The sequence below is a fragment of the Pithys albifrons genome, chromosome 11 (assembly GCF_047495875.1).
Source record: "Pithys albifrons albifrons isolate INPA30051 chromosome 11, PitAlb_v1, whole genome shotgun sequence".
In the NCBI taxonomy this organism is placed as follows: domain Eukaryota; kingdom Metazoa; phylum Chordata; class Aves; order Passeriformes; family Thamnophilidae; genus Pithys; species Pithys albifrons.
This window is the reverse complement of record NC_092468.1, coordinates 17,609,999-17,624,567: the sequence shown is the minus strand read 5'-3', so window position 1 is coordinate 17,624,567 and position 14,569 is coordinate 17,609,999. Positions and strand designations below refer to the sequence as shown.

Below are 14,569 nucleotides of genomic sequence, written 5' to 3'. Positions count from 1 at the left end.
AGAAAGAACTCTGTCCCTGATCCCAAGACATTGCAGCACTCTGAAAAATGGGCAAAACAACAATACTGCATCCCTCTGGTTCTAAAATGCAGGAGGCAGCAGAGAGCATGGAGGGTCTGAACACTCAGAGGAACCATTTCTGACCACTGCTAGGACACAGACACATGCTTTTTTACTTCCTCACTGATTTTGATGGCGCCATGCAGGGGATGCTACAAAAAATTTCCTGGTCAGAGAGACAGCAAATAGAGCACATTTAGTAGCCTTTTATATACTTCGTTGACTTCACTAACACCAGTTATATTCACCAAACTCCATTCAAGACACGGAGCCAAACTCTTGAATGCAATGAGTAATCTCCTACCAAGTAACCTTTACCAGGCCAGCCAGGCTTGCCCTCCAGCCAGCAACCCAGCAAACATGAAAATACTGCTAAACTGCTGGAAGAAAGAGTCAAGAAAGATGCTCCAGTCCTAACCAAACCAAGCATATGCTGGCACACAACTTACTTCACTAGAGGTTCAGAAAGCAGATGGAAGCCATAAAGTAGGCCCCAATTAATTACTGTAAATTTAAAGTCTGTGTGACGTGCCACAGATTTCTGCCCAGATCCCACCAGGATTCACCTCTACAGCAGGAATCAGCATTCTTTTCAACGAGAGGGTACGTTTCTCCATGGTTTAGAAGAGAATAATGCTTTGGATCGCTGCAGCACCAGGTCCAACTCAAAGCTGCTGCTTTTCTTTGACACTGTAAACTCTCAGGCCTGATCCTGTCACATACCATTCAAACCTTCCACCTGCCATCTCTGACAACTGCACCAAAGGCTGGGTAATGGTCAGTGACCTCCAGAAGTTACCATCACATGTGACATGAAATGTTCTTCTTGTGAAGGGTCACAGAGCCAGAGCTGCCTTGAGAGCAAGGATGGAGGAATGCAGTGGAAGGCAGCACAACCTGTCTGCAGTCTGTAAATATCCCATGAGCTCAGTAACTGTGCTGAACTGGTCATTTACACATTAACTATTCCCAAGGGCAGCCCAGAAAGGCTCATCGCACATTACGACTGCATAGGGTCATTTCCCATGTCTCTGGATCTGCTGGTAAGTCAAGTTACGAGACCACTCTGATTTTGAGCCTCCTAGTTATCTGTGATACGGACATAAAATTCTCATGAAGCATCTCTCCTTTAGTCATATGTAAAGTCACCACGAACACTTTAGTGCCAGCACCACATGTTGACAGCCAGGCACTCACCTGGTCCCTACAGACAACGTGGCCAGACACAGTTCCCACCCCAAATGTACACACCTCTCTCTATCTGGCAAAGCATGTGTGCCATGCAGCTTCCTGCCAGAGCACAGGTACCAACTGCAACAGAAGTAACATCATGAAGACACCACTTAAACACAGATTTTTAAAGTGGTGTCTCACACTGGCAACATCAGCACATTCAAGAAGACTGCTGCAGGGGGTTCCTGTGTTTCTGCACAGGGGATTCAGCAGTACAGGCACATATTGCAAAAGTCTGACCCAGCTCCAACACATCAGACTCAACCTGCACACCCCTGTAGAGATGTTATGTACCTTTGTATTAAGTCAGAACTGCTCCAAGCAAACCCAGAGCTTACCCTAAAGGGAAGCAGATGTTGACACCCTCAAAGTCCCCTGCCACTTCCAGGATACCTACACAAGAAATAATCCTAAGTTTTCCCAAACTAACCTTTTGGCCCCAGCTAAACCAGAACATTTTTACTCTGGAAGAAAAATCCATCTCCCAGGAGCCCCTTCAGGACCCAAAGGTGCATTTACCAGCTTCAGGGCTAAGGGAAGTCTGCCATAAAGGATGCAGCTCTGCAGCCAGATCTATGAAAATCCACTCTTCTCAGAGCCACAAAAGCCAACAAAAAATTCAAATGAACACAAAGCAATGGCAAGATTTCATGCATTAAGGCCCTATATGGTCTTCCAGTATAGCACAGCCTTAGCTAGGCCCGCAGGCAAGTCTCTGAGTGAATGGCAATAACATACTGGTCGAGCCAGGCAGGGCTGAATGAACTGGGACAGCTGGTTGGCCGTATGCAAACACAAGTGTGGAGTTTGCATATCCATCACAGCTTCTGGAAAAAGCTTCAGTTTGAGAAGCTGCTGTGCTCTGGGGCCAACCAGGCAACAGCCATCGGCACTGCAGCCGCCTTCTCCCTGCCCTGCTGATGGTGTCAGGCCACCAAGCCAGGGGTGTCACCCACTGCTGACACTGCTCTGGCTGTCAGCAATGGCAGCACAGCACAGTGCACTGTACATGGGACAACCTATTTACTCAGAGATGGTGAGACACAAAAGGACCATGAGGAGGTCAGAGTCATGTTGATGGAAAGAGCTGAAGCCCAGGAGCGGGCAGGCTAATGTGCTAGCACCAGCTTCCCCACTAGGATAATCCACGCAGAGCCAGAATTCCCAAAACACAGACCCCTCCGGCACAACCTCAGTGTCTCCTGAACCAGCCTGTACATGGCAGGAGCTGCCAGTCCATCAGAAAACAAGGAAAAGTCCACAAACTCTGTTACACAGACCCTGAATTCCCAGCCTATCATAGAGACAGCTGCCAGGGATCAGAGGGGCCTCGTAGCAAATAAATTCTTCTCCAAACCCTAGGGGTAGGTCAAAATCCAGCAGAGGAAAGACCTTCCCACACAGCAGCCAGAAACAGATCTCCGAGAAACAGATCTCTGCTCCAAGTCAAGAGTGGAAGCCTTTCCCGCTTCAGCCAGGACCAGGATGGACTCCACTGCAGTGATTCAGTCACCACTCACTGACTCTTCTTTTCCTCCAGCTCCCACACAATAGCAAATTTTAGCCAACAAGACACACAGATAGATGCCCCAGTGAAGGGATAACAAACACAAAGGATTTAGTGGAGCAGGGTACCCAAATGCTGCTTCTGCTGCCTTCCATAGCCAGCTGTGACTGGAAAAACAATGACTCTGAAATGTTGCCTTTAATAAATAACTGATACAACAACACTCCCAACTCTCCACTTGGATACAGGATTACACAGCACAGGAAGGTCAGCACCAGGCATCTCTGCCTGCCAAAGCCTCCAGGGAGTTTCAGCCCATTCCTGGATGGGTTTAATACTAGTGCTACAACAGCAACAACACAGCGATGGAAACAAGTGAAACCAAGAGCTTGAGGGGCTCAGGGAGATACAAATGCTTCAGCTCTGCAAGCTAATGCAGTCCTTGGAGACAGTGATATTCTCACCCCAAGAGCTCACACACCCTCCTAAGGCCACCATGGCATTATATACAGATAAGCACATGGACAAAGCAGACAAAGTCACAGAGATTAAACTAATTCCCAGATTTGTACCTTATTTCAACGCCTTCCAAAAAGCCTTCACAAAAGGATTTGGTCCAAAAATTTTCAACAGCAGCCACCAGCAGGATTAAGTTTTACTTAACTTGCCAGCAGCACTGGCGGGACAAACAGTAACACAGCCACGTGGTGCCACATCCCCCTTCTGGAAAACAACCATCCATCCAGCACAGGTCAGAAGGGCAGGCTCTGAATAACAAACAAGGGATGGAGAGAGGAGGAAATCAATAGGAAACACCAAAAACACACAGCCTGGGCTGCTGCCTCATCAGATGGGTAGCACGATGCAAAGCCGGTGTGACACGAAGGCAACTTCCTGCAGGCACAGTCTCTGCTGTGTTCTGCAAGCCCAGCTCCCCTTCATGGGCTTTTACACAGATCAAATATCCTAAACTACAACATTGTTCTATCTATTTGGATGCAGTCAAGGGTGGAGGAGTAGCAATTCTTTACAGCAGATACCCTCAGCTCAGAACAGTTCAGCAACTGCCAGGCAGACATGCAAGAGTCTTCCCAGCACTTTAAGTACCTTGAGCTCAAAAAGGACTTGAGGAATTTCAACTATGCTCCCTACACCTCTACATACACAGCCTTCAAGTCTAATGGAGGGCCTGATGCCCATGCTAAGACAGGATCAAAGCCAAACACTCCTCTGCAGCAGAAAAGCTGGGGGGGAAATCAGATTTTCTTTGCTTATACTCGCAGCACCCGAGTCTTCCCTGAGCATCCCCAAATGCAGCTGCCTCCACCTTCAAGAGTGTAGGCCTGCAGACCAAGACATCTCTGCCTGCTGGGAGACCAGGTGGGGAAATCACAGCCAGAGGAGGTCAGGAGCGTGCTGGAGAAAAAAGAGGGACTTATGGAAGGCTGTTCTTCACAAGCACATTGGCCTTGGACTCATGGACCACCTGCATTCATCCCTGCATGCCAGCACCTTCCTTCTCAGAATCCACCACAAAACTCTGCTCCCACAGGGGCCCATCCTGCTCTCACTGTAGCCACGTAGGAAGGAACATTACTCCTAACACCACCACCCAGATCCAATACCCACTCTGGGTGAGCCAAGGTCCATGATTTGGGAATGGCCAATTCTAGATTAAACTCTCAGAAGTTGTGTTTCATTGGGAATCAGAAGAATGAGCAGTGGAGCCACCACTATGGTCCCATAACAATGAACAACACTCAGGTCATGACCCAGACTACAGTGGTTTATGAGCCACTTTTAATGGCATTTGGCATTGACCTCCAAGACTGAACCACACTGGAGCATAAACTGCACCACAGTCAGGGTACACTAATTTAATTTGCAGCAATTTCTGAGACATCGAGGTAGGCTTTTGCTTTGTGCTGGAATTTGGAGGCCCAGAGTCCTCCAGATGATTTGAAAATACTGAACTACATCAAAACAGCTGCGTTCTCATAGTTGAGAAAATGTTTCTTGACCTTTCTTACTTTTTTTTCCAGAGATGACAAAAGAGGTTTAAAATTAAGAAATATTCCCCTCAAAAACATAACTGAAAACAATACCTCTCCAAGAAAAATGCTGGCGTCAACATAACACCACATTTTGGGAGAAAATACATTCAGTCAAAGTAAAATTCTGACCAGCTCTGGCTGCAAGCAAGTTCAATAGCTGTTGTAAAGCTTCATTGTTTGCATAGTACAGACAAAGCCTTAGGGAAATTGGTCTGCAGCCCGATTTGGCTAACTTGGCTTTGCAAACACCACCCCTGGGCAAAGAAACCAGGCTATGACTGCCATCCAATGTGGCCTTTGGAGCACAGCTCCAACCACAACTGAGAGAGTCGGACACCTCCAGAGTCAGTAATAGCTGGGTCTGAACAGCAGGACACACTGCCAGGCACAGACAATACAACCAAAGGAAGCAGGGAATATTGTCAACTAACCCTCTCCATCTGCACCTCAGCCCTGGCACTGCTGTGGTCCCCACCACCACTGCCACAACGGCTGGGAACAGTCTCCAGCAGCAGCTCTAGCAAGGATCAGCTTCAGTGTCCATGGGCCACCCCCAGCACAGGCAGTATTACAGAAATCCCCACCACAAGCACAGACAGTGCTCAGCACCTCCCTGCCAAACCCTCAGCAGCCCAGGAGGCAGGACAGGCTGCAGTAACCCACATGTAAGATGTCTGAAATAAATGCTGGTGGACCCTCGCTAAGCAGGGCAGCACACCTCAAGGGACCAGGCAGGGACACAAGTGTCCCCTGGAGCAAGGAGCACAACAGATGGGGTGCTGTGGCCTGTCACATGGAAAATGCTGCCCTTCACACAGAAAGGACTGACCACAAACTGGAAAAAAGTGATGGCCACCTTCCAGGAGGGCCAGGGATGTCTCTCAGACCACCACAAAGGATGTGAGCATGCAAGGGAATTTTGTAGGCTCTTTCACTCACAGACCTCTTACCAGCCTCTCCCAGCATGAAATCCATGCTGACATGGAAGTAATCCCCACCAGGGGCATAGGACAGGCAAAGGTCTTCTGCAGGCACCCAAAAGTGTCCAATTTAAAATTAAAAATAAATGAAAAAGTTTCCAAAATCAAAATAAACCAATATCCCAACTCATGCTACAAAGAGCTGGCAGGAAAGGCAGGGGCACAACACCAGCACTCACCACTGCTTAGGGACTGACAGTGCTTATTAAATCTAGGATCCTTCCCCAGCTCCCAACACTTCCAGCCAGGACAGTCCCCACTGGCATCAATTTCAAAACGACCTTGCAACAAAAATAAATCACTCTGGCTTTTAGTGAGCATCAACACGCTTCCCCATGCACATGTGCAGGAGATGAGGTTGCCAAATACCAACGGCATCTGACCCCTGCACTGGGAATTCCAGCAGCGCCCGCTTTGTTCTGCCTCCAGAGCGCTGCCCTAATCACTGCCTCTACCCAGCTTTGGAGAGCAGGTGATAATTAAGCAGGTCTGGATAAGATACTGGGCTAGTGATTAGTTCCATACCAATTTTCGCTTCACAGCTGAGACCATGGAATCACTCACCACAGGTCTGAAGTTAAAATTGGAATTGAGACCTGCACAAGGGAGAAACCAGCAGCAGAGGGAGGAGCAGCACCATTCCACCACTGTATTTTGGATCAGCTGGGTCCTCCTACCACCACTGCTGTTCCCGGCTCCGGATGAGGAAGAAGGGATGGTCCCCTTGCAGGACAACACAGCCTTTCTGCTCTTTGGCCTAGAAGAGGGGTGGCGGCCAAGTGGAATGAAGCAAAATGATCATGCAAGTGCTTTCTCCATATGTAGAAGAAATTCAGACTTTCAGGAGGTCCAGAATTCATGGCAAGATGAGATGGTGCTTCAGACCAAGTGCCAAGGACTTACCTGGGCAAATAAATTGCACCCATTTGACTGAAACTGCTTTGAAAAGTTTAGTTTAAACTTTGGCATGCCCTTGTGAAAACACTTTTTCATTGACAGAAAACAAGTAACATGAACTACAACCAAAAAATGAGTCAAAAGAAACCACATTTCAATTGATTTAAGAATATCCTCAGAGTTGTACCAGCCATCTGGCCAGATGAAGAACAGTTCAGCTGGGACAAACATAAACACAGCCTGACTGGGAGGTCTGAGCTGCCTAGAGACAGGTACATTTCTCATGATGGACTTGGGCAGGAGTTAACACTTCATGGGTGTTCCCTTTCCAACCACACAGCTGCCCAGAAGAATTTACAGTCTTGCTCTTGAAGCACCTCTGTGGAACTCAGGGCTCTGTCATGGTAAGATACACACAAATGTTTGCCCAAGAAGCTCCCAGTATCAATTGGACAAGACAAGTCACAATTGGAAGTTCCATCGTACAGATTAGAAACAAAAAAGACAGAAATGAAAAAGTCTGTTCAAAACCCCTGCGAGGTGGTTTGATGGAGAACATGGATCTCACAAGTGGTCACAGCACTGCACTGATCTCCTGATGACCAGCACATGCCTCTTACCTCTTAAACATTTCATAAAAAGACTCAAGATTTAGGAAAAAAACCTTCCTTCCCCAATGAGGGCAAGGATGGCAGGCCAAGGGGAGTTCCACACTTCATGGCAAAACATATCCACACAAAGTATTTCAGGTCCAAGAAGAGTGTACCCCATCTATGCACTTCCACACTTACTCCATTGGTTGATCTCCTTCACATGCCTCCAGTTCTGGGATTAGCAAAACACAAAGCCAACAAGGGCACCGATATCTGCACCCTGCTGTGTGCAGTTGTAGCCCACTGCACGCTGGATAAACCAGGCAATGAAACTCTGCAGCCTTCCTGCTGCTCACAGTTCCTCTCCCCAGGACCAGGTGCATGGAATCTCATTTCTCCTCCTTCCCACCCAGAGGTGACAACATTCTGGTGTCTTCTTAATTTGGAGCTGAGCACTAACTCTGACAACTCCAGAGCCACCCAAGGGAGCCTCAGTCACATTTTCAAGGAGATGTAAACACTGAAGCTGCTCCATCACTGCCCTGATTCTCAGAGCAAACAAATATTAGCAAGATAAACAAAAGAACAAAAAATACCACACACCAAGACTACAGCTATAATACTGCCTTAGGGATGAGCTGAAGGGAATGTCAAGCTGGAGATCCACAGCCTGGACAGAGGAGGAAGAGGGAGAAACAGATTCAGACTTGGAAACAAAGGTGAGGTAAATGTTGGACCATGTCTTGCTCCAGCTGGCTCTGGAAAGTGAGATGCCTCCATTCCAAATAACAGATGAGAAGAGAACTTAGTTTTACGTCACAGGGATCCTGAAAAAGGTCCAATTGCTGATGCAAAGCAGAGCCATGGGATCTGCAGGAACCCTCCTCATTGATCAGCTGCCCTAAGGTCATCTGCTTCATCTCTCATGAAGTGGTTTTGCCCTATGTCCTCCTTTCTGGACATTGCCCGGCTGACAGACACCAGCCCAGCTCAGAATCTGCCAGCACACACCAGGCATGGGGCATACTGAGGGAAGGGGATGAGAGGAATACACATGCGAGACTAAAACACCCTTCCCTGTCACACAGCTTCTGAATGCAGCCACTGTTGGCCTTCTCCTGATTTTCACTAATTGCCCATCCATTTACAGTCAAGCAGCTGAGGTGCCTCCTGTCCCTGCAGACCCACGGCTTGCTTCCTAATGGACATCAATTACCAGGGATCATGAAATTTTTCGGTTAGACTTGATGATCTTAAAGGTCTTTTCAAACCAAAATGATGCTGTTTCTATTTTGAGTGGTGCCTGGGGCTTCAGGGCTTCTCAGAAACAAGGCTGCAGCTGGACTGCTCTACTTGTTACCACCAGGCTCCAGCCAACCACCAACACATTCTTCAGTTCTCTGGAAAGGAGCAGAGACAGCTTTCCTGATGAAGCATCTGCAGTGACAACACAAGAGGCTTTCTCCCTTTGTCCCACACCACGCCTTGCACGTGCTGCTCCAACTGTACAACTAATTGCATAGGACTTCTCCAAGGAACAGGCTGCCCATACACAGCCCTCAACCTCTCTCAGCTGCACCTTCCCGTCCAGAGAGGTTCACTCTTCCCAAACAAATTAGCTGAAATGATCCCAACAAAAATCTCATCCCATGCATTTCTGACACAACTAAACTTGCTGTGTCTTCCTGAGTGATCTTCCGCTTTTCCTGTTACCATCCACACCAACTCCCTGTGCTGTTTTATCGTCAAGTTTCATTAATCTACCATCTGCCTCCTCTTGTGGAGCCTTAAAGAAACAAGAAGATGAAAAAGCTCAGCACAGAACTTTGCTGCCACCAGACCACTCTTCCCAATGTGAGATGCTGCTATTTATTACTAAACTTTGTTTATAGTTACGCAGACAGTCTCCCACCCACATGGCAATGTTTCATTCAAGACAAGTTTGAATTCACTTCAAGAACATTTCAAAGGATCTTAAAGCATTTGTTTACAAACAGCATGCATGGAGAATTTGCTTCTCCCACCAATGAACATGGTCCCCCCTAAGATGGGGAAAGGCAGCTGTTTCGTAGCACCCAACGCTCCTCAACAGCTGAGGGACAGGAAATGATCCACAGACAACTGATATTGCTGAGGAAATTTATGGAAAATGAGGGCTGGAGACTTCTATTTGCCAGGAGAGAATGGGGAAGCTTCTGAAGACTAAAACTCTCCACTGGGTCAGGAGGAATTTAGGGAAGCAGAGTCCCAGACTGTGGTCAAAGGAGCGACTCCAAATTTCAAGCCTCATCTGAAACTTGGCACCTCCCAAACTAACGGGAACCTGGGCACTGGGATTATTTGGCTGAGGAGGGGAGAGCACCCCCTGCTGAGGCAGCCACACCAATCTCATCCAAGCCCCAAACAGGCCCAGCCCTGTTCAGTGTGGGGTACAAGCCAAAATCACAGCCTAGGGAGGTATTTGGTGCAATGAGAAGACACTGGGAAGACTATAAAACTGAAACACTTTGTAGTCTCAGCTTCATACACAAGACCTACTCTAAACACTAAATCTTCAGAGGGGAGAAAAGTATTCAGAGGAAGGAGGATCATTCAATTCCTTCAAATACCTAAGTGCTAGGAATGATAAAGAGTTGCACATTGTGGAAGCCAAGAGAACCTACATACCCAGAACAGAAAGAGAGATCTTCAAAAAGGCTAGAGGAGCGTCAGATATATGAACACTGGACAAAACAGAGTGGAGACAAAGGGTCCTACAGTGAGTTGGCCTTATGCAGTACTTGCTCCCCAAAACAGTCACCACCTTTACACAGGTAGGAGAGAGCAGGGACTCCCCAGACGATTGGTCAGTACAACATCTAAACAAGGGACAGAACATACCTTCTCACCTCCAAAAGGACACCCATGATGGGAGGAACCAAAGGGTATCACAAAAGAAGTAACGGAAACACCAGTGATGGAAGAGAGCTGCCCTGCCGGAGAGGGGATGTGAGGCAGGATTGCATTCCTCTTCCATATGGACTCAACCCAGGGATATAGCACAGGACATCTCATCTTGAAGATGGGATGCATATGTGGGTACAGTGGGTCTTGCACACATCCCTTGCTCAAGAGGTAGGCAGCAGTCAAGAGCTCTCACTCCTCCATCATGGAGGTAGGGAAAAGCTGGTCCGCTCTACCTATTCTTCCCAAAGATGAGATGCAGAGGACAAAGATGCTAAAATGGATGTCCCTCCCCAAAATGGATGGTACGCAAACAAAATTGTCCCTAAATCCACTCCTTGGAGAGGGCTGATGGAGGCAGCATTGCCCCTGCACCCTTCTGGCAGAGGGAACAAGGGGCACCAGGGACACCCAAGCACAGTGGGAGATGTCCAGGCCCTTTAGGTGGGGAATAACAATCCCGAGTAGGATATAATGGGGGGATGCCCCACTAGACACTCCCGAGGTGGGAAATGTCCTCTCAGGCAAGGCGTTGGCCAAATTTCCTGAGTTCGGGGAGGGGGTGACCCTCAGATGGGGCAGTGGTCTCCTCCAAGGTGTTTCTGCAGCCCAAGTGAAGGAGGATTCCCCAGCTCCCTCACAGAGGAGTTAGCATGGGCAGCTTCCCCAGGGCGGATGAGGGCAGTGAGGATGGGGGGCTGTGCCTGGATGCAGCACTCAGGGCCCACCAGCCCCGGAGAACGTGCACGGGGCCGTATCACGGCCAGCCCGCCCCGCGGAGGCACCGGGGGCGCACGGAGGGCGTGTCCCCGCGGAGAGAGCCCAGGGCGGGCACGGCCCCAGCCCCTCCAAGGCCAGGCAGTGGGCACGGGCGATGGATGCGGGTCCCGCTCCCCGCACGCGTCGGGCCGCCGGTCCCCAAGGGCACCTCCCCACCCCGGGGGTCCCGAGGGCGCTCCCCAGGCAGGGGGGGGGGGAGCCGGCCCCAGCCCCGTGCGGGGCGGGTGTCCTCCCGCAGCCCCCGGGGAGGTCCCCGGGGCCCGGGCCCCACGCGTGGCCCCGAGGGACCCGGGGCGGGTCCGCGCTCACCCAAAGTCGTCGTCCATGGACTTGAAGTAGAACTTGTAGTTGGGCCGGTTGAGGAGGCCCTTGAAGTCGCCGAGAGTGACGCGCTCGGCCGGGATCGGCAGCTTTACCAGGTACGGCGTCTCCTGCTCGTCCAGGTGGTAAATGATCTTCGTCTCGGCCGCCGCCATGGCGCTCCTGCCCGGCCGCCAGGCCCCCGCCCGCGCCTCCGCCGCCTCCTGCGCCCCGGCCCGGCCCCGGCCCGGCCCCCGCCCGCGCCCCGGCCCGGCTGCGGCCTCCGCACGCCCGAACCCCCCTCGCCCCTTGTTCTGCGGGTCCCAGCGCCGCCCGCCCGCACGGCGCAGGCTCGGCCCGCCGGCCCCGCCCCGCCCGCCGGCCCGGCCCCGCCGGAACCGGAACCGGCGCCCCGAGGGGCCGCAGCCGACCGCGCTCGCGGGACCGGGACTGGGACCGACTCCCCCCTCCCGGGACCGCCACTGGGACCGGGACCGATCCCGATCCCGGGACCGCGACAGAGCCGGCCCCGGCTCAGCAGGCACCCCGCGAGGGTCTGCCAAGCCACCGCCACGGCGCAGGCCCGTTCCCTGCCCCGAGCCAGACTCCGCACCGATGGGACACCCCCTCCCAGCTGGAGCTGCCCCGGCCGCCTGTGGGTGCGCTGGGGTTTGTGCTGCACATCCACGGCCCTTCACACACAGCCTGGCACTCCCCGCGCACTCACATTCCTACTCCCAGCTGGCATGTGCCCATATTCCCCTCCCAGGCTCCCCAAACCTATTGAGCTTTCACCTCTACACCCACTGATGCTGCTTCACAACTTCCACTAACTCTCATGTCCACACCACAGACCTCCCTTTCCATCTCTGCAGCCTTGGTCCTGTATCACCCACCTCTCAGCCTTCCCCACACTCCTCATCTGGCTGCATGCCCCCTGAGTACAGCTTACAGGACATCAGGCATATCCTGTCCTTCCATGTCCAGACCCCTTTGAACTCCCCCTACTGTGTCTGATGGCCACCACACACAGGGACTACCTCCCACCCCAGCTCCTCCAGCTGTGGCTTTGTCCAGCTCTGAACACTTTGTCACCATCCAATAACTATCCCCAGAAGTCAGGCTATGGACACCACAATGTTCCTTCAATTTTCCCAGCCCCTTTTCCTCACCAAGCAGAATCCCTCCTCTGCTCTTCATGAACATCCTCCTTTCCACATATCATGGCCTCTTCAACTGTGCACCCCTTGGCTCTGCAGTTTCTTCCTTATCCTCTCTGCCCCCCAACCCCATCACTCTTACCTACAGTCATCAGCACTGTGATCCCAGCCCCCAGGACTTGCCTCTGTGCCTCAACAGTCTCAGGCTGGCTGGTTTCTCTTCTGGATACCTCGCAAGCACCCAAGGGGCAATGAGGAACTGTCTCCATCAGCAGTTTCCCAGAGCTGTGGCTGAGAGCAAAGCTGGGGTGGATGGAGCTTTGGAAACACCCACCACCAGGAAGGGCAAGAACTGCCTCACACTGTCCTGGATTAGAAGGAACAAATGCAGAGGAAGCATCATACCATGGGCTTGCACAGGACATGAGACTAGATCACCAGACTGCCCTGCCGTAGGAAAAGGAGCCAGAGAGATCCTATGGGGAACAGAGCCAAACTCCTCAAGCTGGCAGGCAGGCTGAGCTAAACAGCCTCCTCCTGCATTAAAGCGTCCTACAGGCATGCTAGCAATTACCTGGGCAGCACTGCTAGACTGGGTGAAGAACCTGACATTAAACTGAAAATAAAAATATTCACGGGAAGTCTTCAGGTAAGCAGGAGTTGTAATTGGTATAAGGCTCTCCCATGTTTCCACATCAGCTCTTAGAAAATTGTCACTTCCTCATGCTTGGAGCTCTGTGGTAAAAGCTGGTATACCTTGAAAGAAGAATCCAGGTCAGGAATGGAAAAGTTTAGTTTAAGGTACTTCTTCCTGTGTCAACCCCGACAGAACTAATCTGAAAGTCTTTTTACACCTCCCTGTCCCCAAAGCAGGCACATGTAAAAGAATCCTAGTCAGCCCCTGGCAGAGCCGCTCCCTTGCCCACCTCCCAACACAGCTGTGGATGCACCTTGGAGCCTTCATCCTACCCATTAGATACCTCTCTTATCAAAAGGGCGATTTTCTGTAGCAAGGAGCTCCCAGGGGAGCACCTGCAGCCCGGAGGACGGGCACCACACCCCCCACTGGGTAGTAGTAGATGAAATCTCATTGTTACAGCTGCTTTTTCTTTTAAAACAGGCCAAATATTTTAATAGACTCAATGCTAGATCGATTTAACTGCTCACAGAGGCCTTGTGCTGTATGACTCACTGAATGAATGAAAGTTGGGAACACAGAGCCAAAGAAATTAGCAGGTAGGGGATTGTGCACTCCAGGTCAAGGAAGAGTTTCTGAACTGCCTGTTGGCTTACTTTTGCAATTATTGCAATTTAACAACTGCAACATTGATAGCATTGCTTCTCTTTACAGAGTAAACAGGCTCCAGACATTTTAGTGCACCTCAGAACAGCCAAAAGCAGAGGTGGATGTATTTAAGTTCCATCACTGACACCTTTAAGCAGCACAAAACTATTATGTTCTTCTAAAAGGCTCGCTATTGTTTACTGAAGTTATGGGCTTGATACAGAAACTAGGTGACATCCATCCATCCATCTATCCATCCATCCCAGAATGGAAGTCAGACAAGTTGACTACTACAGCCTTAGTAAAAAAATACAAATACTGCTTAATTTGCTCAAAAAGATGGGTAGCAATGATTGCACATTCAAGGTTGCTCTCAAAGGCATTTTGTCTTCCAACCAAAGAAAGTCTTGACTGAAAGCAACAGAAAGCATCAATCCCACCCTGCACTTAAGCAATGCAATCGATGCTCCCTTAAAAAGCACACATACCTGCCCATACTGATGCTGCACCATGCCAGAACTCCACCTTGGAGAGCATCAAGTGTCCTCATTTGTGTCCTTTTTGCTACTGTATTCTTGGCATCTGTAAAACCACCCCACCACGCACACCACTGTGGCCTGAAGGATAAAGACACATGGCCATAGAGCAATTTTCCCCTTGGCTCTTAACCCAAGGGTAAGAAAGCAGCTCATACCATGAAGATGTTGGAGCAAAGGAGGAAGGAATGTGGAAAAAACAAAAGTAGAATTGTTACTTGGCACAAAGAATCAAGAACTT

General features: G+C 50.3%; 1 protein-coding gene across 2 annotated transcripts in view; it reads right to left on the bottom strand.

Moving 5' to 3' along the window:
* Positions 1 to 11,653, bottom strand: part of DVL3 (dishevelled segment polarity protein 3) — a 34,642-nt gene extending 22,989 nt beyond the window's left edge. For both annotated transcript variants that reach the window (XM_071566455.1, XM_071566456.1), the window contains exon 1: positions 11,357 to 11,653. In XM_071566455.1, coding sequence (XP_071422556.1) covers positions 11,357 to 11,523 — 167 coding nt within the window. In that variant the 5' untranslated portion in view covers positions 11,524 to 11,653. The remainder of the gene's footprint in view (positions 1 to 11,356) is intronic.
* Positions 11,654 to 14,569: the final 2,916 nt, after the last annotated feature.